The sequence below is a fragment of the Neodiprion pinetum genome, chromosome 2 (genome assembly GCF_021155775.2).
Source record: "Neodiprion pinetum isolate iyNeoPine1 chromosome 2, iyNeoPine1.2, whole genome shotgun sequence".
Lineage (NCBI taxonomy): Eukaryota > Metazoa > Arthropoda > Insecta > Hymenoptera > Diprionidae > Neodiprion > Neodiprion pinetum.
Genome location: NC_060233.1, coordinates 771,392 through 791,498, shown reverse-complemented (window position 1 = coordinate 791,498; position 20,107 = coordinate 771,392). Strand labels below are relative to the sequence as shown.

Here is a 20,107-nt window from a genome sequence, read left to right as displayed (position 1 = left end):
ATCAGGGTTCAAATTCATGGTACGACTTCTATATTCTATGATAACTTACTTCCTGGTTTCCAGCGCTTGCTTTACTCGTGGCTGAATAATATGCTGCGGATTCACCACCGTCGTCTGTCAAGTAGCTCTTTGCTCTGGTACGTCCGTTCGATGACCGCAAGCTCTGGCTTTCAGAGTCTTCAAGAATCGTTGGAGTCTGTGTGTCATAACTTCTCGACCGCCCGCTGGCCCTTTCAGATCTTTCCACTTCGATCGCGGCCTGTTCCTTGCTTCTTCTTCTGTGACTTCGTGGAATCAATTCCTCGCGCAGTGAGTCAGTGGCTTCGGATACCATGGACAAGGAATTTTCAGTGTCTGTTTCATATTTTGCCTCCTCCTTGAGCTCTGCGTTATCAGCTTTTTGGAGTTTATTTTCGATGAGATGTGTATCTTCCTGTTTTCCTCGTTTTGTTTCATCGACTTCTTCTGACTTTTCGTCCTCGGATTTTTTCTTGTCCTTCTTTGGTTTCTTCTGACGTTCACCCTGTTTTTTCTTTGTAACCGCTTTTTTTAGATTTTCTTCCATCTCTTTGTCCTTTACTTCAGCCTTGTCTTTCTTCAGTTGCTGTTCGGTATTGTTTTCTTTCATTTTAACCTCTTCGTTCTGTAGACGCTCTGATTCTTCTTCTCGTTTTTTTTCGGATGCCTCATTTTTCTGTTTTCGCTCTACTTCTTCATTTTGATTTCTTGTGACTTTCTCTTTTTTTAGTCGATCTTCTTCCTCCAGCTTCTTTTGTTTTGCTTCTTGTTCTTGTTTTTCAACAGCTTCGGCTGACAGTTTATCAGCTTCTTCAATTTTCTCCTTAACTTCTAGCTCTTTCGTAATTTGTTCGGCTTCTTTAAGTTTTTCTTTTTCCTGATGTTCTGCGACATCTCTTTGCTGTTCAGCTTTCTCTTTTGCGATTCGTTCAGCCTCGTCGGTCTCTACCTTTTCTGCCTCTTTTTTCAATTTTTCGACGTCTCCTATTGTTTTCTCTTTCTCAACTTCTTCTTCCTTCATCAACTCAGATTCTTCTCTATACTTCTTTTCTTGTTCACGTTGCAGCTTTTGAGATTCTTCCGTACGTTTAATTCCAGCTTCCTCTTTATCCAGATGCTGTTTTTCTTCTATGTGTTTTCTTTCGAGTTCTTCCTTCTTTGTACGTTCTGTTTCCTCAGATGCTCTCTTTACCTGTTCCGCTTTGTCCACTTGTTTTTTCTCAGCGCCTTCTTTTGATAATTGTTCCTCTTCCTTGGCTTCATTACTCAGTCGTTCTGCTTCTCCCTTTCTCTTTTTTGTTACTTTTTTCTTTTTGGCTCGTTCTTCTTCTGCAACTTTTTTCTTCGCCACTCCTTCTTCCTCTAATTTTTTCGCCTCTTCCGACTGCTTATTGTCTGCTTCTTCTTTTTTCACTCGTTCTTCTTTAGCCTTTTTGTTACTTTCTGCTTCCTCAGCTTTCAATCTTTCACCTTCGTCTTTTCGTTTTCTGTCGGCTTCTTCCTTTTTCAATCGTTCTTCTTCAGCATTTCTCTCCTTTTCTGCTTCTGCAGCCTTTAATCGTTCCTCTTCTTCTTTCTGTTTCTTGTCAGCTTCTTCTTTTTTCAAACGTTCCTCTTCATCTTTCTGTTTTTTGTCAGCCGCTTCTTTTTTCAATCGTTCCTCTTCTTCTTTCTGTTTTTTGACAGCTTCTTCTTTTTTCAAACGTTCCTCTTCTTCTTTCTTTTTTTTGTCGGCTGCTTCTTTTTTTAATCGTTCCTCTTCTGCTTTCTGTTTTTTGTCAGCTTCTTCTTTCTTCAATCGTTCCTCTTCTTCTTTCTGTTTTTTGTCAGCTGCTTCTTTTTTCAATTGTTCCTCTTCTTCTTTCTGTTTTTTGTAAGCTTCTTCTTTTTTCAATCGTTCCTCTTCTGCTTTCTGTTTTTTGTCAGCTTCTTCTTTCTTCAATCGTTCCTCTTCTTCTTTCTGTTTTTTGTCAGCTTCTTCTTTTTTCAATCGTTTCTCTTCTTTTTTCTGTTTTTTGTTAGCTGCTTCTTTTTTCAATCGTTCTTCTTGTTCTTTTTGTTTCCTGTCAGCTTCTTCTTTTTTCAATCGTTCCTCTTCCTTTTGTTTCCTGTCGGCTTCATCTTTTTTCATTCGTTCTTCTTCAGTAATTCTCTTATTTTCTGCTTCCTTAGCCTTTAATTGGTCGTCTTCATCTTTCTGTTTTTCTTCGGCAATTCTTTTCTTTTCTGCTGCTTCTTTTTTCAATCGTTCCTCTTCTTCTTTCTGTTTTTTGTCAGCTGCTTCTTTTTTCAAGCGTTCCTCTTCTTCTTTCTGTTTTTTGTCAGCTTGTTCTTTCTTCAATCGTTCCTCTTCTTCTTTCTGTTTTTTGTCAGCCGCTTCTTTCTTCAATCGTTCCTCTTCTTCTCTCTGTTTTTTGTCAGCTTCTTCTTTTTTCAAACGGTCCTCTTCTTTTTTCTTTTTTTTGTCAGCTGCTTCTTTTTTCAATCGTTCCTCTTCTGCTTTCTGTTTTTTGTCAGCTTCTTCTTTCTTCAATCGTTCCTCTTCTTCTTTCTGTATTTTGTGAGCTTCTTCTTTTTTCAATCGTTCCTCTTCTTCTTTCTGTTTTTTGTCGGCTTCTTCTTTTTTCAAACGTTTCTCTTCTTCTTTCTTTTTTTTGTCAGCTGCTTCTTTCTTCAATCGTTCCTCTTCTTCTTTCTGTTTTTTATCAGCTGCTTCTGTTTTGAATCGTTCCTCTTCTTCTTTCTGTATTTTGTCAGCCTGGTCTTTTTTCAATCGTTCCTCTTCTTCTTTTTGTATTTTGTCAGCTTCTTCTTTTTTCAATCGATCCTCTTCTTCTTTCTGTATTTTGTCAGCCTGGTCTTTTTTCAATCGTTCCTCTTCTTCTTTCTGTTTTTTGTCAGCTGCTTCTTTTTTCAATCGTTCCTCTTCTTCTTTCTGTTTTTTATCAGCTGCTTCTGTTTTTAATCGTTCCTCTTCTTCTTTCTGTATTTTGTCAGCCTGGTCTTTTTTCAATCGTTCCTCTTCTTCTTTCTGTTTTTTGTCGGCTTCTTCTTTTTTCAAACGTTCCTCTTCTTCTTTCTTTTTTTTGTCAGCTGCTTCTTTCTTCAATCGTTCCTCTTCTTCTTTCTGTTTTTTGTCAGCTGCTTCTTTTTTCAATCGTTCCTCTTCTTCTTTCTGTTTTTTATCAGCTGCTTCTGTTTTTAATCGTTCCTCTTCTTCTTTCTGTATTTTGTCAGCCTGGTCTTTTTTCAATCGTTCCTCTTCTTCTTTCTGTTTTTTATCAGCTGCTTCTGTTTTTAATCGTTCCTCTTCTTCTTTCTGTATTTTGTCAGCCTGGTCTTTTTTCAATCGTTCCTCTTCTTCTTTCTGTTTTTTGTCGGCTTCTTCTTTTTTCAAACGTTCCTCTTCTTCTTTCTTTTTTTTGTCAGCTGCTTCTTTCTTCAATCGTTCCTCTTCTTCTTTCTGTTTTTTGTCAGCTGCTTCTTTTTTCAATCGTTCCTCTTCTTCTTTCTGTTTTTTGTCAGCTTCTTCTTTTTTCAATCGTTCCTCTTCTTCTTTCTGTTTTTTGTCAGCTTCTTCTTTTTTCAATCGTTCCTCTTCTTCTTTCTGTTTTTTGTCAGCTGCTTCTTTTTTCAATCGTTCCTCTTCTTCTTTCTGTTTTTTATCAGCCGCTTCTTTTTTCAATCGTTCCTCTTCTTCTTTCTGTTTTTGGTCAGCTTGTTCTTTCTTCAATCGTTCCTCTTCTTCTTTCTGTTTTTTGTCAGCCGCTTCTTTTTTCAATCGTTCCTCTTCTGCTTTCTGTTTTTTGTCAGCTTCTTCTTTCTTCAATTGTTCCTCTTCTTCTTTCTGTATTTTGTCAGCTTCTTCTTTTTTCAGTCGCTTCTCTTCTTCTTTCTGTTTTTTGTCAGCTTCTTCTTTCTTCAATCGTTCCTCTTCTTCTTTCTGTTTTTTGTCAGCTTCTTCTTTTTTCAATCGTTCCTCTTCTTCTTTCTGTTTTTTATCAGCTGCTTCTGTTTTCAATCGTTCCTCTTCTTCTTTCTGTTTTTTGTCAGCTTCTTTTTTTTTCAGTCGTTCCTCTTCTTCTTCCTTAAACCTTTCTTCTTCGGCAATTCTTTTCTTTTCTGCTTCTTGAACTTCTAATCGATCCACTTCTTTTTGTTTTCTATCAGCTTCTTCTTTTTTCAATTTTTGTTCTTCATCCATTCTCTTTTTCTCTGCTTCCTCAGCCTTCAAACGTTCTTCTTTTTCTTTTTGTTTTCCTTCAGTTTTTTCGTTTTCGTCAGCTTTTTTCTTCGCGTTTGCTTCTTCAGCTTTTGATTTCTGCTTCTCCTTCTCCTTTCCTTTTTTTTCCTGTTTTTTGTCAGCTTTTTTCTCCTTCAGTTGTTCTTCTTCAATGGCTTTATTTTTCCCTACAACTTCAACCCTTAACTCTTCCTCTTCTTGCTTTAGCTTCTTGGCATCGACTTCCGGTATGAGTTTCTCTTCTTCAGCAGCCTTTTCCTCCACTGCTCTTTCCGTTTCCTGGCGGTCATCTTGAGCAACTTTATTCTCACTATCTTCAGTTTTCAATCGTCCTTCCTCTTGTTGTTTACCATCTACATCTTTCTTACATTGTTCTGTTTCTTCAACTTTTTTCATTTGCATCTCTTCCGCTTTCGACATTTCTGCATCGTCTTTTTGCTCCTTGCCAGTCTCTTTTGCTTTGAGATGTACCTCTGCAACAGCCTTGATAGTATCGGATGTATGCCCATCTTTCGTTTCCTTATCATCGATCTCCTCCAATAGTTGACGATCTTTTTTGTCCACCTCTTCTTCAAGCCTTTTATCTACAGCCTCAAGCATTTCAAGTTCTTTTCTCTCTGCTTCCTTAAACCTGTCCAGCTCTTCTTTCTGCAACAGCTCTGCTCTGTCTAATTTATTTTTCTCATCTAGTGTTAATTTTTCCTCTTTCCTCAGTATTTCAGCTTCCTCTTCGCTTATTATTCGTATTTCGTCATCAGTCCTAGTTTTTTCAACATCTCCTTTCTTTTCGTCGTCAGTTACTACATTTTTGCTGAACTCCAAAGACTCTGCGGTCGGATGTGCTTCTTGGACTACATGTTGAATTATCTGTATACCTTTCTCTAGTTCTTCGACCGGTACCTGCATCGCTTTCAGCAGAGCCCATGCATTATTATCTTCTTGTTCGTTTTCTAACAAAGTCTGCTCCATCACCATCATACCGTGTTGTAGATCTCTCACTCGATTAGCCATCTCAGTGATTGGAATTTCACGTTTTAAGGTCAAACTTGAATCGGATTCCAATATAATATTTTGTTCAATTTGAGCATATTCACGCTGCAATTCTTCTATAGGCCGTGCAATTGTTTCCAAAGCTGAAATTTCCGACAACGTATCTTCCGTTGTTTCAGCGTACTGTTCTTGAATTTGAGCAATGCACGCTTGAAGTTCTGTTATTGGTATGGCTATCAATTTCGTGGTACCAACTTGGACTTTAGTATCATTAGATTCTCCCAGAGCTCGATCTCGCACAGCATTTACGGCTGCCCGTAATTGACAAAGAGGATCTTCCAGAGTTTTTAATGACAATGATCGGTCTGTTGAACATTCTAACGACTCTATCGTCGTCTTCAACTGATTCAAGGACGTTGCCAAGGGTTTCAAAATCAAAGTTTCAGAATTCATTAACACAGGATCAACAATCGGTTTATCAGAGGCTTGTTCTTCAATTGAGCAGATTGACTGATGGAGGTTTTTCAATGGCTGTAAAATGCGATCAGCGACTGGATGCGTCTCCAACTCATCGGGTTCTTTGATTATCTGCGCCTGAATCGATATCAATTCTTCCTTCACATTCCGTAGTGGCTTGATCAGTGTTCTCAACACCTCCCATTCGACAGTTCTTTCGATGGTTTTATCCGCTGTTGCACTTTCTTGGATCAATTCAATTGTCCGGGCTATATCTTCGGTAGGCTCGATCAAACTCTTGAGGGGACCATGCTCGGCACGCACGAGATTCGGATGTAATCTGTTTATTTCTAAAGGCAAGGTTAACTCGACAACTTTCATCGCCGACTGTAACTCTTTCAAAGGTTGCTCCAAATTCTCTAGATACGTGGTCGAGGAATCTTGCACAGTTGTGATTGATTTTTTCAACTCTTCGAGTGGCAGAACCAAGCTGTGGAGCATTTGAGCTTCTGCCAATCCGTATGCCGGTTGTGATACCGGCTTATCAACTGCCTGTTCTTGAAGTATAGAAATTGACTTCTCAAGGTCGTACAATGAATCGACGATCGATTCAATAGCCAATTCTTGATCAATGCTCTTTGATTCACTAGCCTGTTCCTCAATCGATGCGAAACTTTTCTGTATACCTTCCAGAGGAGAGATTAACGTCTTGAGAGATTCAAATTCTATAGCTCGCTCGAGACAATTTTCTGTTGCAACTTGTTCTTCGATTCTTAATATAGATTCCATAACTCCTTCCACCGGGTCGATAAGCTTGTTGATTATCGACCAATCGGCAACTAGGGGTTCATCATCCATCTCAACTTCTTTTACTCTTTGACTCTCCTGATCAATTTCTGCATAAATAAGTTGTATCGATTCTCCCAAAGCGCGCAAAGGTGTCTGTAATTCATGGATGGTGGAAAACTTTGGCAAACTGTCTTCAACAACTCCTATAGTTTTTTTGATCTTGACCAAGGGTTCTACTAACAATTGTAACAGCTCGTTTTTCTCCCCGATGCTTTCCGGTATAAGGTTCTCGATTGAATTGTCAAGCTCTTCGATCGACTTGATCATAGTAGTCATCACTGCCGTGGCTTCATTTACTTCACATGCATCAGAATGCTGCTTGATCGTAGCGACGCAGTCACGAATCGCTTGTAGCGGCTCAAGTAAACTTTGCAGCTCTACAAATTCCGTCAGGTTTCCGTCGTCATTGCCTGCCGTGTCTTGTTTGAAATTTAGTATAGAATTTTGAATATATTCGATCGGCTCAGTTAACTTATCCATTGCTTCAATATCAGATTTTGAAATAAGAATCTCATTTGGCTCGATGACATTCTGTTCCTTGATAATCGCGATTGACTTTTGCAATTCTTCGAGCGGATGAACCAGTGTCTTCAGCAAAGGCATACCTTCAGCTTTCGAGGTGCTGTCCGTGCCTGGCTCGGCAATAATTTGTTCATAAACAACAGCGATTGAGTTCTGCAGTTCGTCGATAGGATGAGCCAAGGTTTTCAATAGTGACACATCATTCTTTTCCGAAATTGATACTGTGCCAGGCTCAACTAAAACCTGTTCCTGAATGGTTGCAACAGATTTTTGCAGTTCAATTATCGGCTTGGCCAACGTTTTCAAAATCGAGATATCCTCTTTGTCTGACAGCGATTGATTTCCAGATTCTACAAGTGTTTGCTCCTGGATCACAGCTATCGAACGTTGTAGTTCCTCAATAGGTGAAGCTAATGTTTTCAGTAAATCGATGTCCTCTTTATCTGAGATAGAGACTACACCGGGTTCCAGAACCACTTGTTCCTCGATGTCAGCAAAGCTCTTCTGCATCTCTTTCAGCGGCTGTGCAAGCGCTGCCAGTAGCTCGATATTGTCTTGGTCTATTGTAGATGCCACGTTTGATTCGAATACCATGTGCTCTCGAATAACAGCCACAGATTTTTGAATCTCTCGAAGCGGCATAGCTAACGCCGGCACAGTTAACGAACTTGAAGCTTCTGGCATCGCCTCAGTGCCTGACTCGACAGTCACTTGAAGTTCTACGATAGCGGCACATTTCTCCAGCTCTTCAAGAGGTTGAGCTAAGATTTTCAGAAAATCTATATTTTCTTTGTCTAAAATTGACACGGTTCCAGGGTCAACCACAATTTGTTCTTGGATGGTTGCGATGGATTTTTGCAACTCGATCACGGGTGCTGCTAGTCTTTTTAGTATCGAAATATCCTCTTTTTCTGACATCAACTGATCGCCAGACCCTACCAATACCTGCTCCTCGATAACGACTATCGATTGTTGTAGTTCGTGAAGTGGAGAGGCCAGAGATTTCAACAAATTTATATGTTCTTTGTCCGAGGTAGAAATCTTCTCAGGATTCAGTTCCATTTGCTCTTCGATCGCAGCAAAGCTCTTTTGAATTTCTTTCAACGGTTTTTCCAAAGCCTTGAGTAAAGCAGCATTGTCTTGAAGTGAAACGGCTGTTGTTTCTGGTTCAAACGTTATGTGCTTTCGAATGGCAGCTATAGATTTTTGAATCTTCTCCAGTGGCGCAATTAACACCTGCGGTGTTGACAAACTTTCAGCTTCCGAAGTCAATTCACTGCTTGATGCGATTGCTACTTGTTGCTGTACAATGGCGATGAATTTTTCCAGTTCTTCCAGAGGCTGAGCTATGGTTGTTGGTGCAGAAACATCTTTCATTGCCGTCACTGATGTTGACTGTAGTTCAACTGTAATTTCTTCTTGACAAACTGCGATTACCTTCTGTAATTCAGTTAAAGGTTCAGCTAATGCCAATAATTTTAAGGTATCTTCATGTATCTGCTCGGTATGTTCAGTGGCTGCTTTCTCCTGAACAACAAGTATGGTGTTTTGTAATTTTGCCAGGGGTTCAATCAACACCTTCAGTGTAGTTGGTTCCTCTGCCGTGGACGAAAAACTCATCTCACGTTCCATAATCGTACACTCCTCGATGACGGATAGAGATTTCTGCAGCTCTTCCAGAGGCTGAGCCAAAGTGTTGAGCATCGAAGTGTCTTCCGGTGAAACTGTTTCAGCAGTGGGTTCCAGTACCGTAATTTTTTCAACAAGAGCTGTATCTTTTGTAAGCTCTTCTCCGACTTTAGCCTGCATTTCAAGCGGTAGCTCTTCCGAAATTATTTCTGCACCATGCTCCAGAATAGCTTGCTGAGTGATGCTTACTAGACAGTTGTAGAGTTCTTGTAAAGGCTGAGCCATCGCCTTCAAGGCTGGAATATTATCAATTTTCGGGAGAGCTTCGACCCTAGATTTGTTTGCAAGTTCATCCTGAATACTTGCTATAGATGCGGTCAAATCTGTGAGGGGTTGAACGATCGCTTTCACTAGAGAACTTGCGGCTTTCTGCTTCTCCGAAGGTTGTTTTTCTACAACGGCAATGAATTCTCGAAGCTGCTTCAGTGATTTAGATAGTGTTTGTGATATTGTTGCTGATTTTTCGTCAGAAAGAACGTCACTGCTAACTTCTAGTACAGTTTGTTGCTGAATTAGAGCAACGAATTTTGCCAGTTCATCAACCGGCTTCGACAACACTTTCAAAAAGTGTACGTCTTCTGATTTCGGTAAATCTGATGTCGTAACTTTGTCGACCTCTGGTTCTCTGATTACTGCTAGAGATTTTTGGAGCTCTTGGAGAGAAACAGAAATTCCTTCCAGAACGGTGAAACCCGTTTCCATTGCTTTCGGAGCTTGTGTCGTTTCAGCAGGGACGTTTTCCATTATTGTTTCGGCAACCTGTTGCCGTTCCTGAACTCTGACAGTTGACGTTGGTTCTTCTGTTTGTGTGAATATTCTCTCCTCAGTTTTCAAAACAATATCCCTGGGTTCGAGTGATTGATCTTGAATAAGAGTGATTGATTGTTTCAATTCTTGAATCGGTTCAACCAATTCTGTTATTACTAAGTTTTTTCTTTCCTCTTCTTCAGATGTACTTTGTTCCTTACCTACTTTTACAACAGATAGAATTGGTGTTTGCAACTGGTCAAGTGGTCTTACCAACACTTTGAGAATTTTAATTTCGAGACCTTCTTTAGCTATAGCTTGCTCACGTACCAAAGTGAGTGATGTTTCAAGTTCGGATAGAGGTTTGGCTAATTCGTCGACATTTGCAAATTCTTTGCTTTCCGTAACGGCAACGATGGTTTTTTGCAAATTTTGTAGTGGTTGAGTAATTGCACGCAATTCCTCGGGTTTTTTAATTTCCAAGATGACTTGTTGATCTATGTTCTGCGATAATATTTGGGCACTTTCGACAGCTTTCTGCAACTCTTTAACGGGTTCCACAAGTTCTTTCATTCCTTTTTCAAGAATATTTTCAGATACATTTTGTTCTGGTATTGAAGAGATCAATTTTTGTAATTGCTCGGTTTCATGAGCCAGAGCTTCAAGAGTTAGAAATTCGGCCAGCTTCTCAACGCGTTCATGTGCAAGTTGTTCCTGAACTATAGCCATAGATTTTTGTAGTTCTTCAAGAGGAAGTGCGAGTTCTTTGAGGCAATGTAGGCTGGGTGCATGATCAACTGGTTCGATAGCTTGTTGTTGAATCACCGTAATACATTGCTTTAACTGGTCCAACGGCGCCAATAAGTGGTTGATAATTTTCGTACCTTGAATATCATGATCTGTCTGTGACTGCACAGTAACGATTGCGTTTTCGACGGCTTGGAGACCTTGCACGATTACTTGGGCTGTTACACGTTCAGTCGGCAGTGTTACGTTTTCTTCATGGACTTCTTGACTGGTTGAAATAATTTTTTGAAGCACTTCAAACGGGGAAATCAATTTTTGCAATGCGTTATGTGCTGTGGAAGTAGTTTGCTCCTCTGGTTTTACGATTTCGCCGGTAATATCTGTGATAGTTTTCTTTTCATTCTCAACACTTCTATCCGCAAATTGATTGTGTGGTTGTGCTGGTTTGTCGGTTGCAGTTTCCAGCGTTGAAGCCTTCTGAGTAACAGTGATAGTGTCAATAAGATCTTGAAGAGGTTTTGCTACAGCTTCGAAGGGTGTTAGTTGTTCCGACATTATGCCAGTATGTTCTTCGTGGAGAACTCTTTCTTCACTTGTAGCTATTTTCGTTCTCAGTTCTTCCAGAGGTTTGGTGAGCAATTCCAGTTGTGATGCGTCTTCACTTTCGCCAATGGTCTGATTTTGAATGGCAGCGATGGATGTCTGAATTTCAGCAAGCGGTTGAGCAATGCCTAATAAAATTTGCTGGCCATCTGATAACTCCGCATTTTCCGTAACTATTACTTGTTCTTGAATAGAAGTGATCGCTTGCTTCAGTTCCTCCAGCGGTTCAGTAATGTTTTCGACGTTTCCGCTGTGCACTATCGATGTGTTTAATTTTTCTAGGCGATCAGCTAACTCTGCTATGATCGATGTCTCTTGGAAATCAGCAGCCGAGTCAGTAACTTGCGCCTGGGAAACAACGATGGCTTCAATCAATTCTTCAAGTGGCTGGGCTGTGGTTTGGTGAATATTATTTATGTCATCTTTTGTTGTCGATTCACTTTCTTCAGGTTCTACAATCTTGACTTTCTTGGCCGTGAGATTGTCAATCAGTTTCAGTAATCTTTTCACTGAGTCAGTTAATTCTGACAGGAGATTGCGAGTTTCTTTTTCTTCAAAAGACTGAAGTCCAACAACAGTTTTTTCTTTTTTTATAGCTTCGACCGCATTGAGAATGTCTTGAATTGGCAGTATTAGTTTTCTGAGTAAAGTCAGTCGTTTAGAATCCGTGATGCCTTCTTTGTTTTGAGCCTTAATCGTTGCAGATGCCGAATTTAACTCGTCCAAAGGCTTTACCATGGGTAATAGAATATTTGTGTGATCGCTGCTTTGAATTATGTTTTGTATTTGCTGTAATCTCTCGAGATTTTGTGTAACTGCCAAAATGAGCTTATCAGCGGTAGACAATTTTTCTGTAAGTATATCGGGAATATCCGTCTGCAGGTCTATAATAAATTGTGTAAGCAGTTTTAGATTTACTAAACAGTCTGGTTTGCCCTTATCCAAAGATTCTAGCTCGATTGTTTGTAATTCCGAAAGGTTTGAAGTTTGATTTCCTTTACAAGGCTCTGCCAATTTCTTATCCGATTCAAGTTGTTGCTCTGTTTCCATTTTTGATTCTTGTTGTACGCTTTCTGGCCCATCTGATGTACTCGGTATTTCAGTAGACAAAGCTTCATCGGGACGAAGATCGAGTTGCACTGCCTGTTTTAATACACTTTTTTCAAGTAAATGAATTTTTTGAGGAGACGTACTTTGCTCTTGGAAAATTACCAAGGATTTTTTCAATTCTTCGACTGGCTTCGCTAGTACCATCAGATCAGTAACTTTCGTCTCAGTAACTTCTGTTGTATGTGGAACAGCTTCTTCTTGACTGATACTAATCGATTCATGCAGTTTTTCAAGCGGTTGAATCAACACAGCAATAGCTTTTAAATTCTTTTCAGTTTTTAACTCCGAAATTTTCTCTGCTTCAATCGTCTCTGGCTGAATCGTAGAGATGGCGTTGTTTAATTCGAACAGAGATTGCAAAAGTTGATTTTCTACTGATGGCTTAGAATTATCTTCACCTTTCGGAGTTGTTGCAGCTTCCTGTATTACCGCGATAGAGGTTTGTAAGTCCTTCAGATGCTGGTTTAAAGCTTGCCAGTTTTCTACTGATTTCGGCGAAATTTCAGTCCTGGCTTCTTGGATGTCTATGAAAGTCTTTTGCAGGGCTTGCAGTGGATTAGCTAGTTCTCTGATTAAGTTTGAAATATCTGTGATATTCTCAGTAGTTGACATTTCAGCCTGCTGTATGACTTGCGTCGCATTTTTCACCTCAGACTGTGGTTCAATTTTCAGTGTTTCCTGTTGTTTAGATTCCTCCGTTTGCAGAGCGACTTGAATGGCTTTTCTCAATTCTTGATTAACAGGAGATGGCTCTCGCTTAGGAAGATCCTTTACAGTCAAAATATCCTCTGTCCTCGGAGGATCGCTGACAATTTTCGCTATGATTTCTTTAATGTTATCCAGCGGCATGAAAATGGCCGATAAAGTTTCGATTATTGATGCCCCTGTGGTCTCGTGTCTCAATTCGTTATGTAACAGCGTCAAAGATCTTCTCAACTCCATGACAGATTCACTGAATTCCTGAAGTAATTCCACCGAGGCAGAAGTTATGGGTAGTATTGATTTCTTCTCAAGGTTGTCTCGCAGCATCGTTAACGCTGACTGAAGTTGATTCGTCGGGTATAAGAATCCCTCAATTATCACTTCTTCGTCGATTGGCTGGTCTGTTTGATTGAATTGATCTTGCGCCAGCAGAATTTGCTTCTGCAGGGTTTCCAATGACTGGGAAATCACTTCGTAGGTTTCCTGGTCAATGTAGTCTTCAAGAGCTGATATAGCCTTGCTGAGGTGGTCTAGAGGGCCGATCATGTGGCCTCTGAGCGTGACACTGGGTCTTCGAGTATAATCAGTCTTGTTCACCTGCTGTTGAACTGTCGTCATGGCATGATTCAGAGCTATGAGCGTTTTGACTATTGCATTCGCATGTTTGTGGTTTCCAATCTTTTCTACCGTGGCGTTGATCGAAGTCTTTAATCCCTCCACAGCGTGGAAGATGACATTCTTCTTTTCTGCAAGCAGCATCGTCTCGGGAACGACACATTGACTGCTTTTAATTACTGACAGAGAACTCTGGAACTCAATTAGAGGCTCAACCAGAGCCTTGAGTTCCCAAATGGTGCTTTGCTGCTGCTCCAACATATCCAAGTCTCTTGTGATACCAATTATGGTTTCCTTTAGAGCGTTGATTGGCTCGCCCAGAGAAGCTGCAACATCAGTCTCCACAGCATCTTTGGCAGTTGCCTCAAGGTCAACCATACACTTGTGCATGATCTCGAGAGGCCTCGATATGTCACGCAGAATTTGCAGCATCTGTTGCCTCGTGTTAATTTCCTTCGTCATCAGCGGAATCCACATTTCGATTTGCTCCAAAACTTTCAAAATTTCATCGAAGCTTGCTTGATTCTCGCTTTTTTTAGTCTCGACAACGCGTTGAACAATGTCTTTTATTTCTTTAATCGGCTGATCAAGATGGTTCAAGATGAGCAGTTCCTCGTTGTTATGTTTTTTGGAGCCCAACACGTCTTGAAGGTTTCCTAATGGCTGTAGAAATTCTTGTAAAGCACTCACGATTTCCTCATCAGTCAGTGCATTGCCGTACGGAGCTGTCAACATGTGTAAAGTAGACACTGACTGCCTTATTTCTTCAACACTGTTACTAAGTTCCGATGGATGGCTGTTTAAGTCCACCAATTGGTCAAAGTTGTCCAGCATGTGGGCCAGCTTAAGCTGAACCTGCAGAAGTGGTTCGGAAACTATCGTAGCCAAACTGATCACTGGTGCATGTTTCACATTGGTGGCTTCAACCTGCGCGGGTGTTTCCGCAGTCTTCGGTTTAGAGAGTTCTTCGCTAACTATTGCTTTTTCTTTTACCAATTCCTCTTTCCCTTCAGCTATCTGTACACTTTCAGATTTTAACAAATCGGAGGCAAAAATTTCTTGATCTACTTGGTTCAACGACTGTGACCCAGATTTCATAGATACAGCAGTACAAATTGTTGCACCATCGTCAGATGATACATGCGATAATTTTATGGTAGAAGCTGTATCACTTGAGGCCGTTTCCAGTCCCTGTGACTCAACATCTATAACCTTGATTTCGGTCTCTTTAGTCTCAGTCACTGGATTTTCAGTTTTCTCGCGTACTTCACTCTCTAGTGTGCAGGATTCAATGTCTGCAGATTCGGGTTCCAATGACTTGACAACTTGCTGCAGTTCTTTTTTGTAAATTGCTTCCTTCATTGCCAACGGCACTTGATTCTCGATTTCTTCCAAAACCTCAATAACGTTTTGAAGAGAATCTTCTTTACTGTTTTCCAGAGCATCCAATGTAACCAAATGTAGAGCTTTTATAGGCTGCTTGATATCTTCAAGAATGCCGAGATCTTCGGGTTCGTGATATTTTGTGACAGCCTCCTGTAGTTTTAACAACGGCTCCTTCAATCCCGCCAGTATCTCAATAATTTGTTCGTCGTGCGGTGGCTCGGAGTAAGATGTAGTGATGGCAATATCGGTAACTGTATGTTTCAAGGCTTCTATTGATGCTGTAACCCCGGATTTTTTAGTATTTGATTTTCGTTTCTCTTCCAAAATTGCTGTCAGCGTATCCTGGATTGTGGTAAATGGATGTGATATTTTACCGGCCAGCCATCTGGGACTCTGTAGAGTGACTGTCTCGGCTCGTTTTGATTTCTCTTTCGACAGTTTTGATCTCTTGGCGACTTCTTTAGCTACCAATGGAACGTCTTTTTCGATCTCTTCGAGTATTTCCAAAACTGGAAGTACTTCTGCAGCTCGAGTGGTGTGAAGTACATTAGAAATTACCGCTCTTAGTTCCTGTACAGGATGAACGATGTATTTCAATACAGCCGCTTCTTCTGCACCGTGTTCTTCGGTTAATAAAACTCTTTGCAGATGAAGCAAAGGCTCTTTCAATGCTGACAGTTCAATGATTATATCTTCATCATTCATCGGCTCCAATGTGGACCCAGCAGCTACAGCCAGAGCAGCGATGTTCTGTCTAATGTCCTCAAAATTCACAGCAATAACGGAAGGGGGCAGGTTCTCCCTATTCATGGTGGCTTCATGTTGTTCTAAAGCAGAAGAAAGTGCAAAGTGAATGTTACTCAAAGTTGTCGAAATGCCACAAGCCGCAAGGACGCGTGGTTTGACCTCGGTGACCACAGCTTTTTCTCCTTCCTGTGATCGCTGTTCAACTTGAAACTTCTCAAGTGCAACAGGAACTTGGTTCTGAATATCTTCGAGCAATTGGAAGGTTGGTCTCACGGATTCGCTTTCGGCACTAGGAACGCTGTCCAAAACAGTCGTAAAAATCTGCTTGAGCTGGCTGATTTGTGGGGATATATTTTGGATCAATAACATTTCTTCTGGCGCGTGATCCAAGGATAATGCTGACTGAAGGTCTACCAGTGGTTCACATAAGTCTGTCAAAGCATTGATTATTTCGTCATCATTCAACGTTGTAGCGGCGTGAGCCGCGCTAGAAACGTACTGCCTTAGTTCAACTAGACTTGAAGCTAGCTGTGAAGATTGTAATACGGGACTGTCAATTTTTTCCGTTTCCAGTAACACTGCGCTGATCTTTGACTGGATGTCGATTAATGGATCAAGAATCTGATCGGCGAGCGTCTGCGGTTCTTCTATTGTCAACGATTTTAGTGAAGCTTTTTCGAGTTTTGCTGAACCAGATGTCGTGACTTCGAGTATCTGTTCTTGTAACTCTTCCAGGAGGCTTACAACCGATTGGACATCATCGGCTTGCCCCTCTTGCAATACTTCGACGACGGCACCTCTTAATTCTGAAATTGGCTGGCCAAAGTTCTCGATGATTCTTAATTCATCGCTACTGTGTTCTGCCGCTATTAATGCGTGCTGGAAATTGAGCAACGGCTGCTTCAGGTCGATTAGAATGCATGCCATGTCTTCGTCGGGCAAGTACTGGGTGTTATTGATTACTGTCGCAAGTTTCTGTCTGACTTCTTTTAGAGACACAGTAATTTCAGAATCTGGAGAGTTCTCACAATCGTCAATAACGGCAGATATCACCGTCAGGATATTCGTTAACGGTTGCTGTAGTTTCGTTGGTATTTCTTTCGACTCCGTTACTTGCTCCAAGTTTTCTCGCTCTTCCCTTACAGCGATTTCTTTGACGACCACTGGAACTCTGTTTTCGATTTTATTCAGCACTGCCAAGACAGGTTGCAATATCCTAATGGCTGCTGGCTTTTCTGAGAGTGAGGACAAAGCAGTTTTCAGACTCGCAATCGGTGTTTCAAGACTTCTTAGGATTACTAATTCTTCGTAACTGTGATCCTGCAGCTCCAGCGATGATTGCAGAGCGTGAAGTGGCCCCTTCAAGTTGGCCAGAATCGCAATTGTTTCCTTGTCGCTCTTAGACTCAACGATGTTATTCAAAGTTTGGTTTAATTCTTCGAGGTAATTAACGAGAGAAGAAGAACGCCCCCGCTTTTCCGCGATCACCTCGTACTCACTCAGAGCCACCGATAGGTTGGTTTTCACAGTCTGAAGAGGCTCCATCAGTTTTGTGGATATTGGTGTTATTACCGCAAGCTTCTCCTGTATTATAGTGGATTTAACCTGTATCGCTTCCAACGGCTGAGCCATATTATTTAGGGCAGTGACGCAGACTCGGCCTGCTACTTCATTCACTTTTCCGCCGACGATTTCCGTTTGGATACTATCAATAGCCGCGTGAACGGAGTTTAGAGGTTTATCAATTGACAACAGAATCGCGAAATTCTCATTGTCCAGGATGCCGTTCACTAAATCAACCTTTGAAAAGACATTTTCAACAAAATTTTTGATTTCATTCATTGGTGTATCGAGAGCAGGGACTGCAGCCCCGGCTTTCACGCTTTTAGCGATACTGATAACATTATTTAGAGACGTGGTTAATCGTTCGGTGGCTTCAGATGTCAGAGCCAGTTCTGGGGTAATTTGATCAAACACGTTTTTTATCAAATCCACTTCACCTGTCAGTTTATTTATGTGCAAAACAGTTTCCATAAGAATTTCAACCTGCGTTATAGCTTTTTCGAGATCCTGAATGAGCGGTAGAATCGCCTTGATCTCATCGCTATTTTGGCGTCCCTTCACCTTCGCGTTCGTGTTTATGGTCGTGATAGAGCCGTGCACTTTGGTTTTTATTGATGCCAGATTACTGAGAATTTCGTTGTCGTGACATGTTGTAAGATTCGACAACTCGACGACTGGCTGATAGAAGTTATGGATCAAATCTACGATAAATACGTCACCAATTTTTCCAATACAAATATGCCTGATTTTGTCCAAATTTAAATTTACCGCTGTTAGTGGTGGCTTTAACGTTTGCAAAACCAAAGTCCTTTCTTGGCTGGAGAATGATTCGTCAGCTGCAGTGAGTACGTCGGAAATTGTGGCTTTCATTCTTTCAACGGCTAATGACACTCCGCTGTCTTGAATTTTTGCAACCGTATCCTGCTGCAAGCGATCAATAATCCTGTCCAAGGGATCCTTGACTTCTTCAAGTGCAGAAATGTTGGAGTTTCTTGCATCTCCACTGCCCAGTAAATTTTTCTGATACATCGTCACGCTATGATCAAGGAACTCAAGAGACTCCAGTAGATTATTCAAATCAGTTGTCTGTAATTCATCTGTTGTTTCTAATTTTCGCAACTGCAAGTTTAGCCTGTCGACTGGTTGAGTCAAAGATTTGACGATCAAGGAATTGTTATCATCTGTTAGTTTACTTTTACCAGACTGTAATACCACATTTTCGAGTATCTGAGCCAACCCTTTCTGCACAGCGATAAGCAGCGGTTTTGAATGCTTAAGTGGATTGATGGGGAGCGACGAAATAACTTCAATGGTACGCTGAAGGTCCAGAATTGACTTGGCCGCAACTTGCAGGTCCAAATTTTTTGCGAAGTCATTATTGTCTTCTGACAGCTTTGTAAGTTCTTCAGACGCCTCGCTGACTGCCTCGGATAGCGCCATGACGGTAATCGAGTAATAATCTGATGCCTCCTTTCCGTAGCTTTCCAGAGCTGTGATGAGAGTAGTCAATCTGTTCTTCAACTCCTTCAGAGATGTGATCACGTGCTGTATGGATTCTGAGTCAAATTCTCCAGTCGAATTGTTTAAGGAATGTCTGACAACACGTTCCAATTCTTCTACCGGTCGTGTCAGCGTTTCGACTACTATCGTGTCGATATTTTCGGTCGTACCATCGACTGGATTTATAGTAATGTTTTTTATAAAGAGGTCAAGATTCTCATATATACGTTTCAATCGACTAGAAAATCCGGGATAACCATGCTTCAAACTGTCAAGCGTTTCGATGCTGCTCTTCAGTCGGGATGTGGTCTGAATGATCCTTTGAAATGCAATTGGTTTTTTACAGTTTGCTTTACCTGACAATTCGTATTCGATTTTGGCCAGTCCGCTGGAAATTTCATCGATTGGGTCAGTCAGTGATTCTAAGATAATCAGGTCTGACCGAACAGCTTGCAGCCCTTCGTGACGTTTGATTAACTCGATCCCTCGAAGAAGTTCCTCCATTGGGCCGCTAACGGACTCTAATAAAGAAATCCTTGTTGTTTGGGCCAATGATTTATCGCCAGCATTTTTTAGGGCCTTTTCCTCGATGAGTGACACTTCCGCGCAGAGATCTTGAATCGGTAGAACGATCTGCTCCATGATAATAGCGTTCAGTTGAGCCTCGCTTTCAGCCTCGAAGAGCGTGTTCAAGTTTACGAGAGCGTTGCGGATTACCATAACGGGTTGCGTCAGTTTGCAAATATTTTGGATCAATCGTTCCTTGTTGCTCTTGAATAACGACTTCTCTGAATCTGAATTCGACAGTTTCACAATATTGGCTTGGTCCACGACTGCGAGACCATCACCCTCCTCAACGTACTGTTCGCTGACCTTGACGATAGGCTCAAGATGAAATGAAACCTCAGGCTTATCAGCATCTACTTTGTCCTTCTTCAAGTGTTCGCTTCCCATCGACGAATCTTCGGAGCTTCCTTTCTGAGATAGGTTTGTCCCCTTCTTTTTTTTAGCTTTTTTCTTTTTCGGAATACCTGCCACCGAGTCAAACGACGAGTCACCTTCAAGACTGGATGTCTTTTCACCGCTGCTCTGCTTGTTCGTCTGCTTCCGGTTCAACGCGTCTTTTTGGCTCGTTCGGTCCGACGTCGACGCAACTTGAGAATGAAGGGACAAAGCGTCAGTGAATGGGTCACTGTCATCCTTGATGGAGATTTGACCTGTGGGTTCTCGAGCGCTGTGGTAACTCTCAGACTCCAATTTTTGGCTCTTCGCACTTCTCTCGCTCTTCTCACTCTTTGACGATACGCTGTTGGACTTTTTCCGTGGCGGACGTATCGGCCTTCCATCTTCTCCAATTAGCGGAGTTGCTGTCATGGCTCGATCAAACTGGTTCCCATCGTCTGCCTGTACCTCGGGAGAAGACAGTGGTTGAGTTTGATCTTCCATAATGGACACATCTTCCACATCAGCTTCGGTACGAAGATCTTCTTCCGCCGCCATGAAATAGTCCGGTGAAACATCGATCACAACAGCTTCCATTAAGAGATTTCCGGAAGTCGAGGTTTCCTTCACGAAACGCAAAGGAGGTAGCTCGATCACGTTGTGTTCTGTAACAGAAAA

General features: G+C 41.3%; 1 protein-coding gene across 4 annotated transcripts in view; it reads right to left on the bottom strand.

Moving 5' to 3' along the window:
• LOC124211134 (uncharacterized) overlaps positions 1 to 20,107 on the bottom strand; it is a 65,455-nt gene that overhangs the window by 36,836 nt on the left and 8,512 nt on the right. For all 4 annotated transcript variants that reach the window (XM_046609903.2, XM_046613250.2, XM_046613253.2 and 1 more), the window contains one exon: positions 50 to 20,094. In XM_046609903.2, coding sequence (XP_046465859.2) covers positions 50 to 20,094 — 20,045 coding nt within the window. The remainder of the gene's footprint in view (positions 1 to 49; positions 20,095 to 20,107) is intronic.